The following is a 25,520-nucleotide window of genomic DNA, read 5'->3' as shown; positions in this document are numbered from 1 at the left end:
GAAAACAGTGGGCACCATTTTGAGGGGGGAAGAAGGGCTTGGTACTGTCACTTTAAGGAAACAAAAAGTAAATTCTCAGTTTTATTAATTTAAGTTTTCTGGGTAAAGGAGAAACAGAAAGGAATATATAATTTACCTTGAAGTGCAACTCTAACAAAGGAAAATAACTGTAGTACTTCTATCCCTGTAGGTAAGGTTTGCCCAGAATTTGAAGTTCTAAATGTGAAAACTAATTCTTGTTATGTTACGTATTCCTTTGTAAAGAATCTTATAAAACTTTTGATTCGTCTTTCTGTCGACAAGAGGGCAACAAAAATTTCACCACTGAGTGCAGTAATAACTATCTGATAACTATTTTGCTTGTGTTTTTTGTTGTTTTCTTTTAATCCTCACCTGAGGACACATTTTGACTGATTTTTTAGAGTGGGAGAAAAAGAGGGAAAGAAACATCTGTTGGCTGCCTCCTGTATCCGCCTTGACCAAGAATAGAACTCGAAAGCCTAGTCAGGAATTGACCCCGCAATCTTTTAGTGCATGGGATGACGCTCCAACCAACTGATCCACCTGACCATGGCTAATTGGCTTGTATTTTAAAGTAATAGCTATGCTTTGAGACCTTGTTATCTTGCTCATAGATCTTTAATCTAAGGAAAGTTCTAAGAAATCTGTTAACAAACTACCACCTGTTTCCTCCACATCAGTAAGTTATTACTTGCTTTTCAATAGTTTTACAGTTGTTCGTATGAAAAATAATGCAATAATTACTACTAATAATCTATATATATAAAAGCCTAAGTGACCATGAGGACCAGACGACTGGTCGCTATGATGATGCACTGATCACCAGGGGCAGACGCTCAATGCAGGAGCTTCCCCCTGGTTGTCAGTGCGCTCCCACAGCCAACCTCCTATGACCAGGCAACCTCCCGCAGTCTCTTCCCGCCTCCCACCTCCCTTCCCCCAGCCTGCTGGCCCCGATCAGCCCCATTGACCCCGATCACTGGTCAGGCCAAGGGACCCCACCCATGCACGAATTCATGCACCGGGTCTCTAGTACAAGAATAAACTCTGTTTCGTGCACTCACAACTGTAAACCTACTTTTGCCCCACCCTCTATATTTAGTGCTAAATGTGTTTGTTTTCCAAAGCATGATATCAAATAAAGGTACTTTTGGAGTCAATTAAAAAAACATGTTTACAGCATATGTCCCTCTTTTGGGCTATAAAGGACCAAGCTTAATTTCTTCACTAGTTGTTTTGTTTGTTTAAGAATTTGTTTTCCTTCTAAAGCAGGGGTGAGGAACTTTTCTGCCAAGGGCCATTTGGATATTTATAACATCATTCAGGGACCATACAGAATTACCAACTTAGAGTTAACCTGCTCTATTTGGTCAAATATTTAATTAACTCACCCTTCATGGCCTTGGCAGGGCCAGCCCGAATGATTTCTTGTGCTTTGTCGTGCCGATATTCCCCACTCTGATCTAAAGGAAACCATGGTTCCCTAAAGAAAATTCCCTCCTTCCCTGTTATTTCATTGAGAATGAGTTTACTTCTCTAGCAAATGACTATTATTCCTCTGAAATCATTGCATCACAAACCCAGAGAAGAGCAAAAAATCAAGTTAAAATCTTAAGAGTATTTGTCCAACGTTGTATTCTTGAAAGAGGAAGATGTAAAAATCAGATAGGTTGAACGCTGAATTGAAATTAATTATGTGCCTTTTTATTTTCAAATAAAAATATTTTTTGGTTTAGTTAACTTTGGAGAACTGCTTGAATTTGAAAATAAAGATATGTTGAGAAAAGAAAAAGTTTCAGTGTAGTTGGTCTATCATATCTAAATTATAGCTCAAAGCAGTACTTTTTTATATTTAGTGAAATGAAAATGTAATTATATTTAGTTATTTGGCCCTTTAGTTTTACTTCTTTTTATGTAAGGAACTATGTCCTTACTTCATGAATTATTTTTACATACAGTAACATTTTAACAATTTAAAATAATATTTTTAGGTATTCTTTATTTGGCTTTAAATGATCAAAAGATGGGAGGGAAATAATACACAAGTTGATTACTTTCTACGTGCCAAATACTGTATTTTACTCTCTTACTATTTATGGTGCTTCACTAACCTAAAATACTTAAAATACAAGTTTTTTAGTGTGACATAAATATACCTTGAAAATGTACCTTCAGTAGAATTTTATTTTTTAAACATTTATTTAGCAAAATAACATTTAATTAGTTTTCTCGTCAATTTTTGTGGCATATAACATTTTGAAATTGGGTGCCAGTAAAGCCAGAAAATGGATCGAATAGCAATTTTAAAGCATGCTGTACTTCATAGTTAGATAGCATCTGCTTTTTATGAATTGCATGCAAATACAAAGTCCTTAATGTTATCTTTAAGTGTAACTGCTCAAGATCCCCAAATAGTATCTATTATTCTACATAAGTCATTTTTAGCTACTTTTTGAAAAAAATACTCCAAAAACTCTTATTTTAAATTACTCTCTGTTCTCATTTATGTTATTATAGTATAAGAAACATGATTAGTAGTTTCAATTCAGATGAAACTGAAATTAGATATGTTGAATAAAATATCACTTAAAACATTTAATATTTGTAAATCACTTAGTATAAAATTACTAAAAACTTCAAAGGCAATACAGATGCTCACCACATGATTTAAATCATAATCACTTTTAGACTTTGAACAACTTTTTAAGGGATTTTTTTTTTAATGAAGAGGAAGGTACAAATCAAGAAATGGCTAAGAAAAATAAATTGGAGTGTTTATAAGAATAGAATACATTTGAATGCTTAACACATTGAATACAACTTTTTTTTAATACTAAAAACTTCAAAATGTCCACATGCTCATTTTCTTTTTGAGGTGAAGAAAGACTTGTTCAAGAAAACCTTTCACAGTTGAAGGAACTTGGAGGTTCTGTCTCAGTGAAGTTCCAGTGGTTTTATTCCAGGCAGCTTATATCGTAGATTCACTGTCAAATATCTTCGTTTTTAAGGCTTCTAGGTTATGATGAATAAAGTTTTCTGTGCCTTGAACTTCAGAGGATCTTGAGTCATTTCTCCTAGTAGACCAGTTTTTCATTTTTATTGAATTCTGAATTGTGTCTGACGTGAAGTAGTAAACTATTGGGTCAAAGCAGCAGTTTGAAACAGCAATGCAGAGAGTGATTGGGTACATGGTCCTTACTGCTGTCACTGCCGAGCAGTTCACAAATGTCTGTGTTCTCATAAGAGAATATAAAATAAGGTTGATATTATAAGGCACAAAACAGAAACAAAATATGACCAAATGTACAAAAATCATTCTTAAAACTTTAGTTTTGTTTATTTTACTTCTACTTAATGTAACAGGTTTATTTAAAGTTCTTAGCACCATACTAGAACAAGTTACATTTAAAATTAGAGGAATAAAGAACCCCACTATTTCAATGAAAATTACAATCCGTGAGAGATAAGTTTTCCATGTGGCGTCAGGGAAATTTTCAAAGCAGGCTTCTGAGGTGCTGTTGCCCCGAGAGTGGGTAGACGGGAAAAACACTGCTGGCGCACTTCCCCCCATCACAGTTAACCACACGGCCGTGCAGACGACTTTTGCATTTCGTTTGGTCCTTAGAGTCTTTGACTGAAATGGGTAGACAATGGCCAGAAATCGATCTACACTAATGCAGGTTAAGAACAGAATGCTTCCATACATGTTGGTATAAAACAGCATGACTGAAATTTTACAGAGTAAATCTCCAAATGGCCAGTTCCGTGTTGCAAAGTAAAAAATCCTGAAGGGTAGAGTGAAAACGAAAAGCAAGTCTGACATTGCCAAGTTAATCATGTACGTTGTCGTTTCATTTCGCACTTTGAGGGTACAAATGAAAATGTATATGGCAACACAGTTGGCTATGAACCCAAGCACAAACACCATACTAAACATGCACCCGTACAAAGTGTACTTAAAGGAGTCGTCATAGGAGCACTGCGAGCTGTTATTGCTTACCATCCTAAAGGCACGTCCGCGTCCTGTGTTCAAGCCCTTTGGTCAGCAGCAGGCTCCTTTGGCATTCAGATTCTGACCGCTTAAAGAAACCCCAGGATATTTGCAAATCCTTCGGATCCTTGGGTGGTCTGATAAATAACTCCTTTCTCTCCAGAATCTCCAAAAGAAACATGAAATTTGTTGCTGTAAAGCTTGCACTTGGTTCCTCAACAGGAAAGTAGTCTCATTTTCTAGTATCCAAAGAATCTTTGAATCCAGGGCTTGTTAACCGATGAGCAACCTTTAAAAAATGCAGTCAGTGAAGCCAATCCATTGGACTATAGATGGTAAAGAAGCGCTGTGTCCTAAGACGAAATAAATCTCCTTGTCTGGTGCACTCGTATTTCAGTAGTCTGGATGATATTCCAAAATTCAAGTTTCTTTGTGCTCCAGAATGTTTAAGCTAAAGTTAGCAATTTTATTGTTTGCTTTTCAATGCAGACTTTCAGAGACTTAAACATTCCCGATTTGGTCTCATTTACTTCTTGCTTTTTTAAAATGAAGTTTTCCTTTTTGTTATTCCGGTAGTGGATCCCAAGTGGTGGTAAACAGAAGAGTCTTTTAAATGCTCCTAAATAAATTCCTAAGCGTGTTAGCTCTTGCTGAACGAGGTCTTTTTCTCTGTTGCCAGCTGTATTGTGCGATGGACTTTCTCTGAAGTGAAAAATAAAGGCTTGCTAGATTTGTAGTATGACATCACAGGAAGAAGAGGCTGGGCTTGGACAAAGAAAGGTTTCAGCCCAGTTTGTTTGCATTTCTTTAATCTGGAAATGTGTCTGCTGAGGATGTACCTGGGAGGCTTGTCACTGTTTAGCTGAGTCGTCTGGTTGTTAACTCTTTTTATGCGGAAATACCTTCTGGGATAATGACCAGCTCTCGGGGTTTTCTTTCTTTTCTTTCCTTTTATTCTTTCTTCTGGTAGTAAGAATTGAAAGAGAGAGAAAATCAGTATTAAGCTTGTTTCTCTTGTTTACTTTTGTGTTTAGGATATGATTTTTTTTTTAGAAATAAAATATGTATGAGTATTTTTAAATTGAAATTGCTAGTGATATCTTAATAAAACATTTTTTTAAAACTATAATGACTGAAAGAGAGCAATTTAATCTTCGGGTGTATAAAGGATTTGATTGAGAGACCAACAGTAGTTTTGCCACTCTTGGCTTCTGTTTTCCATAATTGTTCCTCAAGATTTAATTTAATTTAATTGGTATGATTGTGAATGGCTCCAATCCCAGATGTCTTTAGTTTTTGATAAACAATTTTTTAACATTCTTTACTCTTTTCTATAAAATTGAATTAATATTTTAGAGCACTAGTTCTATTTTTAAATTACCACTTTCACTAAAGAATAAATTTAAAAATGTTTGTTTTGTGCAATGTTAATCTTATGCACACAATTAAATTGTATCTTTTCAAACGAATTTTATTTCATTCCCCGACTCCTCCCCTTTTCCTCTTAATATGACATTAACTATATTTTGGAATATGGTTCAAATTTGTCTTCATGTAAAAGCTCCTATGAGTGGTTTCTCTATATATTTATATTTAAAGTCTATTCATTTTTTAAAGCCCTAAGAAATTGGAAAGAGAAAGCATGTGTGGTGGGGATAGTTGAAAGTAGATGTTATTTTCTCAAGACTGAAGATATCACAATTATTGGACATACACATGTTTTTCTTATTTTAAATTACAAATTTTCAGAAAAGGCTAGATACAGTTGTGTTTTACTGTTGTTATTTTCTAGTTTGGTTCCATTTGGACTGAAACTCTTCCTTTTGATAGAATTAAGTATTTAAGGAATTTAGGAGCAATTTGTTTTCCTTTATAAACTACTTAGCTAATTTAAAAATAATGTGTGAAAAAATTAAAAATAATATGTTGCAGTAATATACTTTATGCTGATTTTGCACTTTTTTAATTTGAGCTACACTTTCATGCTCAGCAACTTTGGCTGTTTGTTGATAAATCCCTCTTGAATTATAATCTATTTTTATTGTTTTGACTGAGAAATTTATAATCAAGTGAAACAAAAAATGTGAATATTACTTATAATCAATAAACTTAAAACTTTAAATGACTGAATATCTTTGTATGGAATTGGTATAGAAAAAGTAGTATATGTATGCTCATATAGAAGCAGGAAACTGAGTAAACAGTAATGAAAAAAGGAGAAGGTAGTTAATAAGCTTGTATTCTCAAAAGAAATTTTTTTTACAGTTTTTTAGTAATCTACTTTCAAACTGATAATCTACTTTTTAGTCATTAAATATTAAATATAAGCATTTATATACCCTGACCTTGTTTACTTCCACTTTCATTTTGAATATGGCATTTTCTCAAAGAATTAAAGTTTTACATTAGACTATTCTCCAATGTATTAATATTGTTATTCACCTGACTTCTTATTTACTTAAATGTTCATTTGCAGTTTTGTGTGTGTGCATGTTATTGGTGCTTAAAAATAGATTGCTATTTGTTAAATTAAGCTTTTTGTTATTGTAAGCTAACTCTTACATGATTTAGTATAGAGGAGTTAGAAAGAGAATGAGTGTATAAGAAGAAAAGTAAAAAACAGAATATTCAATAAAAATGATAATAATAATTAAAAATAATAATAAATATATATGTTAAAATATATATAAGAAAATTTATATATATATATACATAAAATATACACACACACATATATATATATTCCCCTTTCTTTAATCTATCTATATATTCATCTATTTTTGAAAAAGGAGAATAGAGTAGAGAGCAGATAAGCCTGAGTTTGGTGATTGAAACTATTTAAGCTATTAGTAGAAAAAGAGAACAAGTGAGGAGAGGAAAAACAAAAGCATAAAATAAAAAAACAAAAACAAACAACAACAACAAGAAAAAAAATTGGCTAGGGAAGAAAGAGAAAAGAGAAGGGTGCATGGACTTGAAGTAGGGGAGAGGAAATTAGATATATGAGTAAGCCAACAGAGCCTACTATAATAGTAATGTGTCAATAAAGCAGATAAAGATCAATTTTTAACAAGGAGTTAAAAGAGAAAAACTAAAGCAAGAACAGGAGAAGAGCAACAGGATGAAAAAGGGTGAAGTGAGGAAGAAAGGGTTGGTATAAAGGAGAAAATGATATAGAGTAAAATAATAATAATAAAATAAAAATAGAATGTAGAACACTAATTCCCTCCAAAATTAAAAAAATAATGAAAGGTTAAAAAAGTAATAATAATAAATAAAAATAATAAAAATAAAGAATAGAGAAAAAAATTTTTTAGTTTCTTAAGTAAAAAATCGTATATAATAAAAGACATATGCAAATTGTCCCCACGGGCGGGAGTTCGACCCACTGGGAGCTAGATGTGCACTGACCACCAGGGGGCGGCACGGAACATGGCAGGTGTCAGCGATGCGGCGCTGGCAGCGGGCGGCAGTGGGGGCCCCAAGGAGAACGGGACCGCAGTGGGAGGGTGGAGCAGGTGGCACCAGGCTAAGGTGCGTGCGAGCGGGGGGCCCCCATTGCCCTGTAGGTTGCCTCACAGATCGGCCCTGATCGCGGGCCAGTCCTAGGGACCCTACCCATGCACTAATTTTTTGCACCCAGCCTCTAATAAAAAAGTGAAGTAGTGAAGTTCATTTGCTTCAGCTTGGTTTTAATGTCCCATGGGGGCTAGTTTAAGACCCCTCTCTACTCTTCTGCCTGCCAAGTCTCAGTTTTCTGTTAGGTAGTTAGCACCGTGTTGAAGTTTCCAGTGATCCACCACTCCTCAGTGTCAGATGCCATAACTTGGTTTCAGGCAGATGGGATCAAACTGCCCACTTTGTTTTTCTGCCTGCTTTCAGTCATATTTACACAAGTGTCTATTTATGACACATCCTCTAGGTGACGGTGTTCATGTATTAGTTTCTGGGACCAAATGGCCCCTCAACCCAGTCCCTGAGGCTCCCTGGGGGTATTCAGAAACCTTGTTTCCCCGCGGATCTCAAGGCTGGGTGCAGCTTCGCTGCTAGGAGGGGTCTGATCTTCAGGAGAATAATGTCGGTTCAGAGTTGGAGGGACTGGACTGTCCCAGAGCTGGCTTCCTGGTCGTCTCTCCCTATTTTGCTCCCCAGCTTCCACAAAACCACCTTCCCCTGCATTGCAGTCTCGGTGAGTGTTTGTAATTGAAAGATCCTATGTACTAGTTTCAGCAAGCAAAAGCAAGGAAAATATAAAGACAGAGCAACCGCGCCGCTGCGTGTCTCTCTCCTCCCTGCACTGCACTGCACACAGCTGATGCAGAACTTCAGGCTGCCTTTCTGGGCGCAGCCTCCCACGGCTATGGGCTTAGATCTAGAGTCTCCCACTGCCAACAGCCCTGTGGACCCCCTTCCACAGTCGAGCGCTACACTGTCCCCAAGGGATGCGGATTTGGTGTAGTGCACTCTCCCTCTGAGACTCTAGTCCCTCCAGCCCAGATCCCCAACCCCACCTCTCTCCAAGCGACCTCTGACCTTTCCTTCCACGATTGTCTCGCCAGCTGTGCTTAATTCACCAATTCTGGGTGGATGTTATTCAATTCAGCTGTTTCTTCTATCTGCTCCATGAGAAGGTGCGGGACTCATCCGCCTATTCGGCCGCCATTTTGTCTTCCCAATAGTTTTGTTTTGTTTCAAGAAACACTATAAACAGAGTAGTCGGAAGAAAATGTCAGTCTGTCATATTCCACTTTATATAATAGTTAAAGGACAAATTTTTTTACAGAAATGTATTAGAATAAAACTTACAATAATTAACAACCCTTTAAAAAAATGGGAAAAGGATCTGAACAAGCATATCATTTTTTCCCTAACTGAAAATTGGTATTCAGTCATTTTTAGATACTCAAATTAATATTTTTATTTTTAAATTTTTGGTCTTCAAAATGAAAATGAATATACATTTGATTAGATTTCTGTTTTTTGGGTTTTTTTTTTTTACAAATTCCAGATTTTTAAGATCTTAGTTCTATGAACATTATTGCAGATACACTTAAAAGCAGAACACATTTGACTTAAAGCATTTATGCAAACGTTTTGTTGTTAACCTAACTAGAATTCAAAGAAATAAACTGGCTCTTCAACAGATGCTGATACTCAAAAGTATATGGAAGAATAAATCAGTAAGATTCTAAGCCAGTAGTAATCCATTCTCAGAACAAAATTTCCATAATCACGTCTTTCATTGGTTTACTTACTAGTGTGGTCATTTTACTCAACAGATTTCACATTCTTGAGAAATTTGAGGGTTTCCTATCAATACCAGAAGTTACCAGTGCTGCCTCAGGAAGGTTAGAAACAAAAGACCGGAAGGACTGACTACAAAAGGCCTTCTTTCAAGCCCAGCCTTCTGTTGTTGTCTGTAGTTAAACAAAAGTGGACTGTTTCAGCCTGACCCAGAAAAGGTTGCTGGACTATCATTCTAATTATTTAGGTGATAAATAGGCTAGGCACATTAAAATTTTTGTTCTGCTTATGTTATCTTTTTCTCTGGGTATGCAAATACCTATTTGTTTATTCAATAGCAAATATTTACGTATGCCAAGTGCTCTTCTAGATGCTGGTCATATAGGAGTGAATGAAATGAAATCCCTGAGCTTACGTTTGTATTTGGGGGAGAAAGGCGATCAATAAATAAACAACTATTCAGTTGCTCATATGCTGATAAGTTCTCTGAAGAAAAATACGTATTGGAGGAAAAGCGGGATGTTTTGAATAGAGAGTTCTAGGAAGGGCTAGTTGATAAGGGGACATTTGAACAGAGACTTGAAAGAAGTGAAGGAATGAACCATGTGGATAACTCAAGGAATCAGCCTTTAACTGATAAACAATCTTTAAAAGGGTCTTCTTCAATCTGTATTTCCAGCCTCATCTTCCATGACTTTACTCACCAGGTTCATGTCCCCAAGATTTTTATGGCAATTGGAAATATCTAAATGATGTTTCAAATTGATAAAATTCTGTGTCTACTTTGGATTCTTGTTTTGCATGACACCTCATTAACTGGGAATTTTTTTGTTTGTTTTTGGCTACTTGATAGTGTTCTTCAAACTAAATACTCCCAGGAGGGTACCTATCTATCATTAAAAAGGAGACACAGATCGATAGTTCCATTTCAAGTCAGATCCCACCCTGACTTCTGCCTCCCTGTGACTTTTTTTAGGTTTTTCTTTTACTCCTTGATGCTTTGTCTAGTACCCTATTACCTCAAGGGACTGAATGTTTTTCTCCTGAGTTCAGTTTCCCAGGTAGCAGTGAAATCTGAGTCTATGTCAACTGACTTCCTTGTCTTCTGAAATTACTTATCCTTGAATAAGCATCTAGGTTAGGACCTTAATGGTACTTATATCTCACTAGGGGCCCAGTGCACGAATTCGTGCACCCTGAAAGGAACTGTGGGCCGCGAGGCTGCAGTGGGTACAAGGGAGGGTCTTGGCCCATCCTCCGTGCCCCCACCTGGCCCCTCTTGCCGCAGCCCCCGGTCCCCTGTCTGCTGGCAGCCCCACTCCCGCTGCTCCCACACGCTTAGGGCACCAGCCCCGCTCGCACCTGCTGGTGGTGCAGAGCGATTGGGGCCTGCGCCATCAGCAGGTACAAACAGAGCTGGTGCCATCAGTGAGTGTGAGCAGTGGCTGCTGCCCCAATCGCCCCTCAGGAGCAGGGGGAAGTGGAGAAGCCCTGAGGAGCGATCAGGGCCGGCAGCCGCTGCTCGCACCCACTGATGGTGCCGAGCGATCGGGGCCGACGCCAGCAGCGGGTGCAAGTGCCTGGCAGGACTGCAGCACACAGGAGCAAGAATTTTTAGTAACCACCAGAGGCTCACCCCGATAACAGCCTGCCTTGGTCTGGCGCCCCCGCTCACTTGCTCCACCCTCCCACCTCAGCCGATGCCCGCCATGTTCTGCACTCTGCCGCCTGCTGCCACCACCTGCCATGTTCTGCGTGAGCCCCCTGGTGGTCAGTGCATGTCATAGTGACGGGTTGTTCTGTTGTTCCACCGTTAGTCCATTTGCATATTAGGGTTTTATATATAAATAGACTAGAGGCCCAGTGCACAAAACTCGTGCACGGGAAGGGGGTCCCCTCAGCTCGGCCTTCACTCTCTCCAATCTGGGACCCCTCAGGACCTCTGGCTCCTAACCGCTCACCTGCCTGCCAGCCTGATCCCCCTAACTGCTCTCCCCTGACAGCCTGTTTGCCCTAACTGCTCTCCCCTGCTGGCCTGGTCCCCCTAATTGCTCTCCCCTGCCTGCCTAATCACCTCTAACCTCCTCTGCCTTGGCCCCGCAAACATGGCTTTGTCGGGAAGGATGTCCGGAAGGACATCTGGAAGGTCGTCCAGAAGATGTTCAGTCTAATTAGCATATTACCCTTTTATTAATATAGATGCCACCTTGTCCTAAAAATGCAGGTTGTTCCCAGGTTTTCCTATCCTGGAAGGGGAGCCCGCAGTAGCATCCTGGGTTCTGACCAGGGCTTATGCGCTTGTGCTTTATCTCAGCAGATGTGATTCCTAGAAGAAGACTCTTGGATGTACCTTGAACATTTCTATCGAATTTGCCAGATCATCCTCCAAAAATGTTGAACCACTTTAAACTCCCCCCAGCAACCATGTGTGTGCCCTCCGTCCCACTTTGATGTCAATATCATTGATTTCTCCCTAGAAGCTTCCCTCCCATCAGCCAAGACTGCTTGGTACTTGAGCCAACCTCATTGTTCAGCTGGGTACTTGATTTCCCGAGATAGAGTTATGAAGGAGGAAAAATAGTTTTCCTCTACCTTTTTGAGTTCTTAGTGGAGGCCCTTGTAATGAAAGACAGATCACCAAGAGAAAAACAAAAGTTCATTAACATGTGTACCTCGTGTATATGTGGGAGATCCCAGGGAAAAATGAGTAAGCATAAGTCTAGTACCCACCTGGTATTATACATAGTTATTAAAATATTGTTGACTATATTACTTATGTTTTATATCCCCATGACTTTGTAACTGCCAATTTATACATTTATTTATTTATTTATAAATCTTTATTGTTGGAAGTATTACATATGTCCCCTTTTCCCCCCATTGACCTCTTCTAGCCCGCCCCTATCACCCCCCAACCAGGCCTTCACCACCCTTTTGTCTGTGTCCATGTGTTATGCTTATATGTATACAGGTACTTTGGTTGATCACTTTCCACCCACCCACCCTCTCCTCCTTTCCCACTGAAATTCCTCAGTCTATTCCTTGCTTCCATGTCTCTGGAGCCACTCCATTCATCAATTTATTTTGTTCATTAGATTTCACATATGAGTGAGATCATGTGATACTTGTCTTTCTCTTACTGGCTTATTTCACTTAGCATAATACTCTCCAGGTCTCTCAATGCTGTCTCAAAGGGTAAGAGATCCTTCTTTTTTACTGCTGCATAGTATTCCATGGTATCTTCCTTCTCTTCCCTTCTGTTCTTAGTTTGCAGAGGTATTTTATATTTATTTTTAAAATATATTTTTATTGATTTCAGAGAGGAAGGGAAAGGGAGAAAGAGAAACATCAGTGATAAAAGAGAATCATTGATAGGCTGCCTCCTGCACACCCCACACTAGGGATCGAACCCGCAACCCGGGCATGGAATTGAACCATGACCTCCTGGTTTATAAGTCACTGTGCAACCTCTGAGTTATGCTGACCAGGCTGTACCACACCTTTTTTATCCACTCATCTACTGAAACGCACTTGGGCTGTTTCCAGGTCTTAGTGATTGTAAATTCTGCTGCTATGAACATAGGGGTGCATACATTCTTTCTGATTGATGTTTTGGGTTTCTTAGGATATATTCCTGGAAGTCGGATCACTGGGTCAAATGGCAGTTCCATATTTAATTTTTTGTGGAAACTCCGTATTGTTTTCCACAGTGGCTGCACCAGTCTGCGTTCCCACCAGCAGTGCACTAGGGTTCCCTTTTCTCCACATCCTCGCCAGCACTTGCCTTTTGTTGATGGTATATAGTTACATGATTCACACCATTCTGACAGGTGTGAAGTGATACCTCATTGTCATTTTAATTTGCAGCTCTCTGATGATCAGTGACTTTGGGCATGTTTTCATGTCTCTTGGCCATCTGTATGTGCACTTTGGAGAAGTATCTATTTAGCTCCTTTGTCCATTTTTAAATTGGATTTTTTGTCTTCCTTTTGTTAAGTTGTATGAAGTCCTTATATATTTTGGATATTAACCCCTTATCAGATATATTATCGCCAGATATGTTCTCCCATACAGTGGGTTACCTTTTCATTTTGTGGATGGTTTCTTTTGCTGTGCAGAAGGTTTTTATTTTGATGTAGTCCTATTTGTTTGTTTTCTCTTTAGTTTCCTTTGCCCTACGAGATGTATCTGTAAATATATTGCTCTGAGAGATGTCTGAGATTTTGCTGCCTATGGTTTCTTCTATGATTTTTATGGTTTCACAACTTATATTTAAGTCGTTTATCCATTTTGAATTTATTCTTGTTGTATGGTGTAAGTTGGTGGTCTAGTTTCATTCTTTTGTTATGTATCTGTCCAATTTTCCCAACACTATTTATTGAAGAGACTGTCTTGAATCCATTGTATGTTCTTGCCTCCTTTATCAAATATTAATTGAGCATAATGGGTTGATTTCTGGGGTCTCTGTTCTGTTCCATTGATCTATATGCTGTTCTTGTGCTAGTACCAGGCTGTTTTGATTATGGTGGCTTTGTAGTATAACTTTATATCTGGTATTTCGATTCCTCTGTGTTCTCCTTTCTCAAGATTACTGCAGCTATTCGGGGTCTTCCTTGGTTCCATACAAATTTTTTTATTATCTGTTTGAGATCTGATTTTATTTATTTGGGTTCTCTCTCTTTGTTTCTTGATGAGTCTGGCTAATGGTTTATCAATCTTGTTTATCTTTTCAAAGAACCAGCTCTTGGTTTCATTGATCTTTTGTATTTTTTTTTCTCTATGTCATTTATTTGTGCTCTAATCTTTTATTATTTTATTCCTTCTACTTACTCTGGGCTTTTTTTTCTTGTTCTCATTCTAATTTTTTAAGTTACAGGGTTAAATAGTTTATTATTAATTTTTCTTGTTTTTTGAGGTAGGCCTGTAGGGCTATGAACTTCTCTCTTAGGACTACTTTAGCTGTGTCCCAGAGATTTTGGGTTGTTGTGTGTTCATTTTCATTTGTTTCCAGGAAGTTTTTTATTTGTTTGTTGATCTCATTAGTAACCCATTCATTGTTTAATAACATACTATTTAGCCTCCATGTGTTTAAATGTTTTTGAGTGTTTTTTCCTGTAGTTTATTTCTAATTTCATTCCACTGTGATCTGAGAAGATGCTTGATATGATTTCAATCTTCTTGAACTTGTTCTGTGTCCTAACATAGTCTGTCTTTGAGAATAACCCATGTGCACTTGAGAAGAATGTATATTCTACACCTTTGGAGTGAAATGTTCTATAAATGTCAAAGCCATCTGATCCAGTGTGTCATTTAGAGTCACTGTTTCCTTGTTAATTTTTTGTCTAGAAGATCTGTCCATGAAGTTAGCGGGTGTTAAAGTCCCGTACTATGACTGTATTACTATCAATCTCTCCCTTAACCTCCCTTAACATTCTCCAGAAGTATTTTTTATAAACTTAGGTGCTCCTATATTGGGTGCATATATGTTCACCAGGGTTATATCCTCTTGTTGGATCTTTCCCTTTAATATTACGTACTAACCTTTGTTGTCTCTTGTAATGGCCTTCATTTTGAAGTTTATTTTGTTAGATATGAGTATTGCTACCCCAGCTTTTTTTTGTTTTTGTTTTTCATTTCCATTTGCATGGAAATTTTTTTTCCATCCCTTCACTCTCATCCTGTGTTAGTCTTTTGTTTTGAGGTGATTAGATAGCATATAGTTCGGTAGTATATTTATATCCATTCAGCTACCCTATGTCTTTTGAGTGGAGCATTAATCCATTTACATTTAACGTTATTATTGGTAAGTACTTATTTATTGCCATTTTAATTCCATGTGCCTAGGTTTCTCTCTATTTCTTTTTCTCATTTCAGCAGTCCCTTTAGCATTTCTTGCAATGCTGGCTTGGTGGTGATAAACTCCTTTAGCCTTTATTTATCTGGGGAGCTCTTTATTTCACCATATATTTTGAATGATGGCCTTGCTGGATATGGTAATCTTGGTTTCAGATTACCTTGAGTACCTCATGCTATTGATCACAGTGTGTTGTCTTTGTAATGTATTTTTTAATTGGAATTGTCAGTATTTTGTTGAAGATTTTTGCATTTATGTTCATCGGGGATATTGGCCTATAATTTTCCTTTTTTTTTTTTAACCTCTTTATCTGATTTTGGAATTAGGGTAATGCTGGCCTTGGAAAATGAATTTGGAAGCCTTCCTTTCTCTTCAGTATTGTAGAAGGGAAGTTGTTAATTTTTGAATGTTTAATAAAGTTCACCTGTGAAGCCCTCTTGTCCAGAACTTTTAATTGTTGGGAGATTTTTGATTATTGTTTTGATTTTGTTAGTAGTTATCAGTTGTTTCAGACTTTGTTTCTTCTTTACTCAGTTATGGAAGATTGTATGTTTCAAGGAACTTATCCATTTCTTCTCTATTGTCTAGTTTGTTGACATAGAATTGTTCATTTAGTCAAAGACTTTTCTACTTTTATAATGGTTCTCTGCAAGCTCACTTCTCCAATGATTAAGATATGACTCTTGCTTAAAGTTTTTCCAGTGTTCTTTCCATTGATAACTGCTGTCTCCATAATATGTACTGTGGTGATAATTAATAATCTTATATATTTCTATGGTGTCAGTTGTCACTTTTATTTTATTTCTGATTTGATTTATTTGGGTCTTTTTTTCTTGATGAATCTATTTAAACGTTTATCAATTTTATTTACTCTCGTTTCAAAGAATCAGCCCTTGGTTACATTGATCTTTTGTATTTTTTTTATACTCTATTTCCACTGTGATCTTTATTTTTTTCTTTCTACTAACTTAGGGCTTACTTTATTTTTTGTTTTTTAATTTTTAGTTCCTTTCGTTGTAATGTTAGATTGTTTATTTGAGATTACTCTTGTTTCTTGCAGCAAGCCTGTATTGCTATGAATTTTCCTTTTAGAACTGCTTTGGCTTCGTCTCATAGATTTGGGGACTTTTTGGGACTGTTGTGTGTTGTGGGTGTGTGTGTGTGTTTGATTTGTCTCACAATATCTTTTAATTTCTTCCCTTATCTCAGTTTTTTTATTTTAATTTTTATTTTATTCATTTTTTACAGACAGAAAGGGAGAGGGATAGAGAGTTAGAAACATCAATGAGAGAGAAATATTGATCAGCTGCCTCCTGCATACCCCCTACTGGGGATGTGCCTGCAACCAAGGTACATGCCCTTGACCAGAATCGAACCTGGGACCCTTTAGTCCGCAGGTCAACACTCTATCCACTGAGCCAAACCGGTTAGGGCCCTTATCTCATTTTTAATCTATTCATTGTTTAGTGGCATATTATTTAGCTTCTCTGTGTTTGTATGTTTTTCATTTTTTCCCCTTGTAATTGATATCTAGTTTTATACCATTGTGATTAGAGAAGATGCTTGGTAGGATTTCTTAAAGTTATTGAGGCTTATTTTGTGTTCTAACATTTGGTCTATCCTGGAAAATGTTCCATGTGTGCTTGAAAAGAATGTATATTCTGCTTGTTTGGGGTATAATTCTCTTAAAATAACAATTAAATCTTTTTGGTCTAATGTGTCATTTAAGGCCATGGTTTCCTTGTTGATTTTTCAGCTGTATGATCTATCCATTGATGCTAATGTTTGTTAAAGTCTGCTACAATTACTGTTAATCTCTCTCTATGTCCATCAATATTTCCTTTCTGTATTTAGGTTCTTCTAAATTGTATGCATAAATGCTTATAAGGTTGTATCTTCTTATAGGATTGATACCTTTATCATAATGAAATATTCTTATTGTCTCTTATTATAGCCTTTATTTAAAGTCTATTTTGGCTGATGTAAGCTTTACTATTCCAGTTTTGTTGTTGTTGTCATTTGTATGAAATTTCTTTTTCCATCTCTACTTTAATTCTGTGTGCCTTTCAGTCTGATGTGGTTCTCTTGTAGACAGCCCCTTTGCCCACCTCCACCTATCCCACCTCCCTTTTCCTCTAGCTATCATCACACTGTTGTCTGTGTCTATGTGTTATACATAGATATGTGGATTAGTTTTGCTTAATCCCTTCACTTTCTTTCATCCAGCCCCTAGTCCCTCTCCCCTCTGATAGCTGTCGGTCTGTTCCATGTATCTGTGCCTCTATTTCTATTTAGTTTATCAGTTTATTTTGCTCATTAGATTTCATATATAAGTGATATCATATGGTATTTGTCTTTCTTTGACTGGCTTATTTCTCATAACATAATAATCTCCAGGTCCATCCATGCTGCTTTTTATGGCTGAGTATTGTTCCATTGTGTATATGGACCGCAGCTTTTTTATCTACTCAATCTACTGATGGGCACTTGTGCTGTATCCAGATCTTGGCTATTGTAAATAATAACTTTAATGAACATAGAGGTGCATATATTCTTTCAAATTAATGTTTTGGGTTTCTTCAAATATAGTCCTAAAAGTGGGATTGCTGGGTCAAAAGGCAGTTCCATTTTTAACTTTTTAAGGAAACTCCATACTGTTTTCCACAGTGGCTGCATCAAGTCTATATTTTCACCAACAGTGCACGAGGCTTCCTTTTTCTCCACATTCTTGCCTGCACTTGTTGTTTGTTGATTTATTGCTGATAGCCATTCTGACAGGAGTAAGGTGATAGCTCATTGTGGTTTTAATTTGCATTTCTCTGATGATTAATATGTCTATTGACCATATGTTTGTCCTCTTTGGAGAAGTGTCTATTCAGGTCCTTTGCTTATTTTTTAATTGGGTCTTTTGTCTTCTTGGTGTTGAATTGTATAAGTCTTTATATATTTTGTAAATTAACCCCTTGTCAGATGTATCATTGGTAAATATGTTCTCTCGTTCAGTGGTTTCCCTTTTCATTTTGCTGATGGCTTATTTTTCTGTGCAAAAACTTTTTAGTAAATTTAACCAAGGAGATAAAAGACCTGTACATGCAAAATTATAAGGTTCTAAAGAAAGAAATTGAGGAAGGTACAAATAAATGGAAGCATTTATATGTTCATGTTTAGGAAAAATTAACATCATTAAAATGTCCATACTATCCAAAGCAATCTACAGATTCAACACAGTTCCTATTAAAATACCAATGACATATCTCACAGATCTAGATAGAACAAATATTCCAAAAATTAATATGGAACCACAAATGACCCTGAATTGCCTCAGTAATCTTGAGAAAGAATAACAAAGTTGGAGGTATCACACTACCTAATATCAACCTATACTACAAGGCTATAGTAATCAAAACAGCATGGTATTTGCACAAGAATAGGCATGTAGATCAGTGGAACAGAATAGAGAGCACAGAAATAAAACCACATGATTTAGGTCAGTTTATATTTGACAAAGGAGGCAAGAACATAAAATGGGGTAAAGACAGTTTCTTCAATAAATGGTGTTGGAAGATTGGACAGATGCATGTAAAAAAATGAAAGTAGACCTCCAACTTATACCATACACAAGAATAAGTACAAAGTGGATTAAACTTAAATGTAAGTCATGAAACCATAAAAAATCCTAAGAGAACAAAGGCAGTAACATTTAAGACATTTCTCATAGCAATATTTTTGCTGACATATCTCTCAGGCCAGAGAAACAAAGGAAAAAATAAACAAATGGAACTATATCAATCTTTATTTGTCCTTTGATTCTAAATGATAGTATTGCGTATTTGAATAATCTTAGTTGCTTTCATCTCTTTGAATATTTTGTGTCAGTCTTGCTGGCCTTCAAAGTTTCAGTGAGAAATCACTTGAAAGTTTGATGGCAGCTCTCTTTTAGGCAGCTACTTTTTTCTTGCTGCTTTTACTAGTCTCTCTTTTTCTTTAACCTTTGGAATTTTAATTATGATTTGTCTTGGTGTGGGCCTCTATGGGTCCATCTTGTTTGGTACTCTGAGCTTTCTGGACTTGTATGTCTACTTCCTTCTTCAGGATATGGAAGTTTTCCATCATTATTTTTTCAAATAGGTTTTCAATTCCTAGCTCTCTCTCTTTTCCTTCTGGCATTCCTATGATGCGACTGTTGTCATGCTGGATGTTGTCCCAGAAGTCCCTTCAACTATCATTTTTTAAAATTCTTTTTTCTTGTACCCATTGGGTGTTTTTTGTCCAAATCATTGATTCAGTCTTCTGCTTTATTTGATCTGTTTATTTTTTCTAGTATATTCTTTATTTTAGTTATTGTATTCTTTATTTCTGACTAGTTCTTTTCTATTGTTTCTCATTGTTTTTGTATGTTTATTGTCTCTTTGTTGAAATCCTTACTGAGTTATTCTATTCTTCTCCTAAGTTCATTGAGCATCTTTATAACCAGTGTTTTGAACTCTATATCTGGTACATTGCTTGTCTCTATTTGTTTAGTCCTTTTTTTTTTTTTTTTTTTTTAGTTTTTTCCTGTTCTTTCATTTGGGACATGATTTTTGTCACCTCATTTTGTTTGCCTCTCTATGTTTGTTTCTGTGTATTAGGGAGATCTGCTACTTTTCTTTTCCCAGTCATGGCAGGGTGGCCTTATTTATTTATTTATCATTTTTATTTATTATTTTTTAAATAAATCTTTATTGTTGAAAGTATTACATATGTCCCCTTCCCCGCCCCTCCCCCCATTGACTCCCTCCAGCCCACCCCTAACCCTCACTCCAGGCCTTCATCACCCTATTGTCTGTGTCCATGGGTTATGCATATATGCATACAAGGTCTTTGGTTGATTAGCTCCCACCCACCCTCCCTCCCCCACCTTACCTCTGAGATTCCACATTCTGTTCCATGCTTCCATGTCTTTGGATCTACTCCGTTCATCAGTTTATTTTGTTCATTAGATTCCACATATGAGTGAGATCATGTGATACTTGTCTTTCTCTGACTGACGTATTTCACTTAGCATGGTGGTGGCCTTATTTAGTCAATATCCTGTGAAGCCCAGTAGCAGCCTCCCTGGACACCTGAGCTAGGTGCTCCAGGCGTGTTCCTCGTGTCGGTTGTGTGTGCCTTCCTCTTGTAGGTGGGCCTTGATTGCTGTTGGCTCATCAGTGGTTGGGGTTGACCCTTAGGCTGACTGGCTGTGAGAATCAGCTACAACCGCAGTGTACAAGGTGCATGTGGGGCCTGACCCCACAGAACGCAGTATTTGCCTCACTAACGTCTGGTGCCTACTGATACGTCTTTGGATGTGCCACTTGTGGAGCTAATCGAGTGGTAGTCCTATTGCAGTCTGAAGCCAGCCACCAAGTGTGTTGGTTCTGGGGCCTCTTGGAAGGGTCTCAGATCCAGGCCAATATAAGCCACAGTCTATACCTTGCCCAAAGCCAACTGGTATGAGCTACAAAGTGATTGACAGTTGGTAGCTGCCTGTGCTGGACATAGAGACATGTAGAGGAGGCCATGCTGCAAAGCAGGGCTGGCTGCCATCAGTGCCAGGTCTGGGTCTGCTCAGCAAGAGGCACGGGATGCGTGGAGGCCAGCCACCACCAGCCTGGAGTCTGTGTACCCTTTGAGAGTTTTTAGCCAAGTCTACAGATAGCAATCTGAGGCTGTCTGCCTGTGAAGAAGAGCTGCTGTAAGAGGCTTGGGCAGTTCATCGTTTGGGTGGGGCAGGGTCTCTGTGGCAGGGTCTCTGTGGCTAGGTTCATGTAGATTCAGATTTGGCCCCCATCTACACCTACAGTCTGTGTGACAGTAGGGCTCCACAGAGGAACAATGTTGGCTGCCCCTGCAACACTCGCGTTGAAGCCACACAATTTGGTTTCTCCCCATAGTGCCTGGTACGTTTCCATCTTTGGAGCTTGGGTGAGTGTGAGTGAGTCTGTGTGCAGACCCAGTAAATGGATGCCTGGGTTTCCAGCAGCCCTCCATCTCTCCCAAACAGAGTTCCTCCTGGTTTTCACAGCCAGATGTTGTGGGAACTCCTCTTCTCGGCACTGGTACTCTGGGCTGAGGATCCCTGTATGGGGCTGGGACCCCTCACCTCTCAGGCAGACCTCTGCCACCAAGATATTCCTCCTGACTCTCAACTGCCACTTGTGAGTGTGGTACCAGCCCGTTTTCCATCTCTGCCGTCTTATCAGTCTCGACGTGGTTTCTTCTTTATATCTTTAGTTATAGGAATTTGGTTCTCCAGAGTGACTGTTCTGTAGTTTAGCTATAATTGTTGTGTGTGGTCATGGGCGGAGGTGAGCATAGCGTTTAACTGCTCTGCTATCTTGACTGGAAGTCAATCTGGCTTGTTTGTTTTTTTACTCATTGGGTTTTGAGAATTCTTTATATCTTCTAGATACTGGCCTTTTGTTTAGTATATAGTTTACAAATGATATTTTTTTTAGTAGATTCTTTTTTTATCCTCTCCACATTGTCTTTCTCATAGGAAAAGTTTTTAATTTTGACAAAGTCTAGTTTATCAGGTTGTTGTGTTTTTTTTTTATGGATCATGTGTTAGTGTCAACTCTAAGAACTCTAGGTCCTGAAGACTCTCCCCTGTGCTTTAAAAAAAAAGTTTTATAGCTTTATTTTTTATATTTAAGTCTATGATCTATTTCAGTTTATTTTTGTACAAGGTTCGTTCATTTTCTTTATTTTTTTCCTCTCTCTCTCTCTCTCTCTCTCTCTCTCTCTCTCTCTCTCTCTCTCTTTCTCTTCTCTCTCCTCTCTTCTCTCTCCTCTCTCCTCTCTCTTTTCTTCCTTTCTTGCCTATAGATATTCAGTTGTCTCAGCACCATTTTTTGTAAAGCTTATTCCTTTTCCATTAATTTGTTTCTGTACTTTGTTAAAAAGGGAACAGAGATAGGTGAGACAAATAGATGTAGGATTTAAACTAACCATATTAATATGTTAAATGTAAGTGGTCTAAACACCCCAATTAAAAGACAGAGATTAAATTAAACTGGGAAAAATTAATTTCTTGTGCTATCTACAAGAAACCAATTTTAAACATAAAGACATAAATAAGTTAAAATAAAAGCATGAATCAAAAGATTAGGTGCCTTCGCGCGCCCCTGGGTCCGGGTGAAGCTGGATCCCTGGGTCCGGGTGAGGCTGGGTCCTGAGTCCGGGTGAGGCCACCCCCCTGGGTCCGGGGGAGGCCGCGCACCCCTGGGTCTGGGTGAGGCTACGCGCCCCTGGGTCCGGGTGAAGCTGGATCCTGGGTCCGGGTGAGGCCGTGTGCCCCTGGATCCGGGTGAGGCCACGAGACCCTTGGTCTGGGAGAGGCCACGTGCCCCTGGGTCTGGGTGAGGCCACGCACCCCTGGGTCCAGGTGAAGTTGGATCCCGGGTCCGGGTGAGGCCGTGTGCCCCTGGATCCGGGTGAGGCTGGGTCCCAGGTCCGGGTGAGGCCGCACGCACCTGGGTCCGGGTGAGGCCATGCGCCCCTGAGTCCGGGTGAAGCCGTGCCCCTGGGTCCGGGTGAGACCAAACCAGAGGGAGTCGGACCTGCATTACCACCATTTGTCCACCATCCAGAGCTGAAAAGTCAGTGCCGACATGTACACATAAGGAACTGGTGGACATTGAAAGTGGGTCTCAAAAGAACTGTTGGTCCAGAAAGAAACTCACTATAGACTGATTCATTTGCCTGTCAGCATAACTATTATTGCTCGTCTCACATTCAGTTCTTATGAGTATATCTCTAGTGACACATGATCTCGCTCATCTGGGGAAATGATGAACAACATAGACTGATGAACAAGAACAGAACCAGAAACAAGGAGGCATCGATCGGACTATCGGGCCTCAGAGGGAGGGTAAGAGAGGGTGGGGGTAGGGGGGAGAGATCAACCAAAGGACTTGTATACATGCATACAAGCCTAACCAATGGTTAAGGACAACAGGGGGGTGGGGGCATCCGTGGGGAGGGGTGTGGGATGGGAATGGGGGGATGAGGACAAATATGTGACACCTTAATCAATAAAGAAATTAAAAAAAAAAAAAAGATTAGGTGCCTAGATGGAAGTGAGAATAATTCTAAGATTTGTACTGTGGGTGATTAGGTAGTTGATAACACAGTTAACTAAAGAGGATATTGAAAGGGTCATAACTGATTGGTGATGAGGGTAATGAATTCATGTTAATGTTTGATCATATTAATATTTGAAATGTTTGCCATATGTACATACATGCAGACCTGAGGTCTCTAGTTGGAAATAATGGATCTGAAACTTAAAAGAGTAGTTGTAGTCATAAATGTAGACTTAGGAGTTATAGGTATAATTAAAGCCATGATAGTGGCAAGAGGATCCTGAGGAATATCAATATTAAAGAAGTAGTGAAGTTAATAGGAAGAACTGTCAGAAAGGTCAAGGCCTGCCCCAAATTTGTATTCTAATTTCCATTTGCAAGGCAAAATGGTCTCATAATGATTTGGCTTAGAATAGTACAAAAACATTTCCTGTAATGTAAGTCCAATAACAATTCTTAAAATACCCAGAAAACAATAGCAATTCCTGTCTTCCACTTTCCCTATTGTTAATTTTTCTACTAGCACTGGACACCTTGTACTAGCACTGGTCACCTTGTTGGATGACTAAATTCTCTTTTAAGATCACCTTGGCCTAAATAGCCTTTGAAGTCTTTTACTCTCTGGAGAAGTTCATGCTTGCTTTAGAAATGTATTTATGATAGATGTAGAATAGGTGTGTAGCTTCTACTTTTTCTATCCATATTACTTATTCGGTGTGATTTATACTAATCTTGATGACAGAGTCTGGTTTCCTTCACAAGATTAAGTGGCAAAATAGAGTGGAGTATTGTCCAAAGAATGATTATACTGACAGTTAATTTAAGTAGATACATAATGACATGAGACAGCTTGGCTGAGTCCAAGAGAAAACTGCTGTCTTAGTCTGGATGGAAACAATGCTACAGATATGAATACATAAATTTTCAAAAATTAAACATACCATTAAATATTTTCTTTACAGTTAAAAAAAAATCAGTTGCTCTATTAATTATCTATTCTGTGTAAGAAATTATCCTAAAACTTAGCAACTTAAAACAACTAACATTTATTATCTCCCACAATTTCTTAAGATCAGGAATCTGGGGGTGGCTTTGCCCTATGGTTTTGGCTCTGATTTTCTCAGAAGAGATCCTCAAGTTTGCAACCAAGGCTGTAGTCAGTTTAAGGCCTTATTGGACTTGGAGAATCTGCTACCAGGTTTACTCAGATGAATGTTGGTAGCCCTCATTTCTTCAACTGGCTGTTGGCCAGAGACTTCATTTGTTTGCCATGTGAACTTGTCAGGAGTGCTCAGTACATGGCAGCTGTTTTCCCCAAAGCAAGAGGTCCTAGAGAGAGAAAGTGCCTAAAGATGAGAAATGCAGGTTTTTATAAGCTAATCTTAGAAATGACATACCATCATTCCTGCTGTATGCCATTCACTACACAGACTAACTTTGGTACAGTATAGGAGGGGTCTATAGAAGGGTGGTAAATACCTAGTGGCAGGAATTATTGGGGTTATCTTGGAGGCCAGCAGCCACAGTTGATATTTAGTATCCATTAGAAAGCAAATTATATTATCAGTTTTCTTCTTTTGCTTTGCTGTATTTAATTTAACCCATGATATGACTATGTTATATAACATTCTGGAAATATATATTGAGTGTTCATTATATAGGAGGCACTGAGATTTTAAGAACTCTCGGAAGTCCTTCCTGGTTGCTGTTAGTCACCTGCTTAAAATCCTTCATTGAGTTTACCTCTCATTCTTTCTTTGCTATGCAATCTATGTTTTACTTTATGGTACAAATTATTTTAGTCTTAAGAGTTTATGCCCCAGGTGATGGTTCTGAGTACGTTGCACTTACTATCTTATTTACTTGTCAAAACAATCCTATGAGGGTTACAAATGAGCTATGTGAAATTTTTCTGACTTACTTTACTTAAAATAACTTTTTTCTTTAGGACTCAAATCAAGTATAACCTCTTCCAGGAAGTCTTCATTTGGATTAGTTGTCCCTCTCTTGATTTGTATGGCACCCTGTGCAACGTATCACTCTGTACTGAGATTTTTAAACAACTTATTTCCTTCATTAGATTATAAACTATAGTATATGTATAAACTATAGTATATGGGTAAAAACAAAGGCTCTGGCGTCAGAAAACTTGGTGCCAAGTGCTGGATCCACCTCTTACTAACTGTGACTTTGGGCAATGTACTCTTAGCCCACCTTTCTTCACGTGTAAACTGACAATGGAAAAAAATAGTACTTTTCTCCTAGAGTTTGTTGTGAGAATGAAATACAAAGTACTTGATGC

At 38.2% G+C, this 25,520-nt stretch overlaps 2 protein-coding genes across 7 annotated transcripts in view; one reads left to right on the top strand and one right to left on the bottom strand.

Moving 5' to 3' along the window:
- Nucleotides 1-25,520, top strand: part of RB1 (RB transcriptional corepressor 1) — a 197,836-nt gene that overhangs the window by 147,103 nt on the left and 25,213 nt on the right. The gene's annotated exons all lie outside the window — the stretch shown is intronic.
- LPAR6 (lysophosphatidic acid receptor 6) lies at nt 2,669-4,697 on the bottom strand. The gene has a single exon (XM_008145567.3). It carries the CDS (start codon nt 4,022-4,024, stop codon nt 2,990-2,992), a length of 1,035 nt encoding a protein of 344 aa, XP_008143789.1. The 5' UTR covers nt 4,025-4,697; the 3' UTR covers nt 2,669-2,989.

The sequence above is a fragment of the Eptesicus fuscus genome, chromosome 8, assembly GCF_027574615.1.
Source record: "Eptesicus fuscus isolate TK198812 chromosome 8, DD_ASM_mEF_20220401, whole genome shotgun sequence".
Lineage (NCBI taxonomy): Eukaryota > Metazoa > Chordata > Mammalia > Chiroptera > Vespertilionidae > Eptesicus > Eptesicus fuscus.
This window is presented reverse-complemented; position numbering and strand designations above follow the sequence as displayed.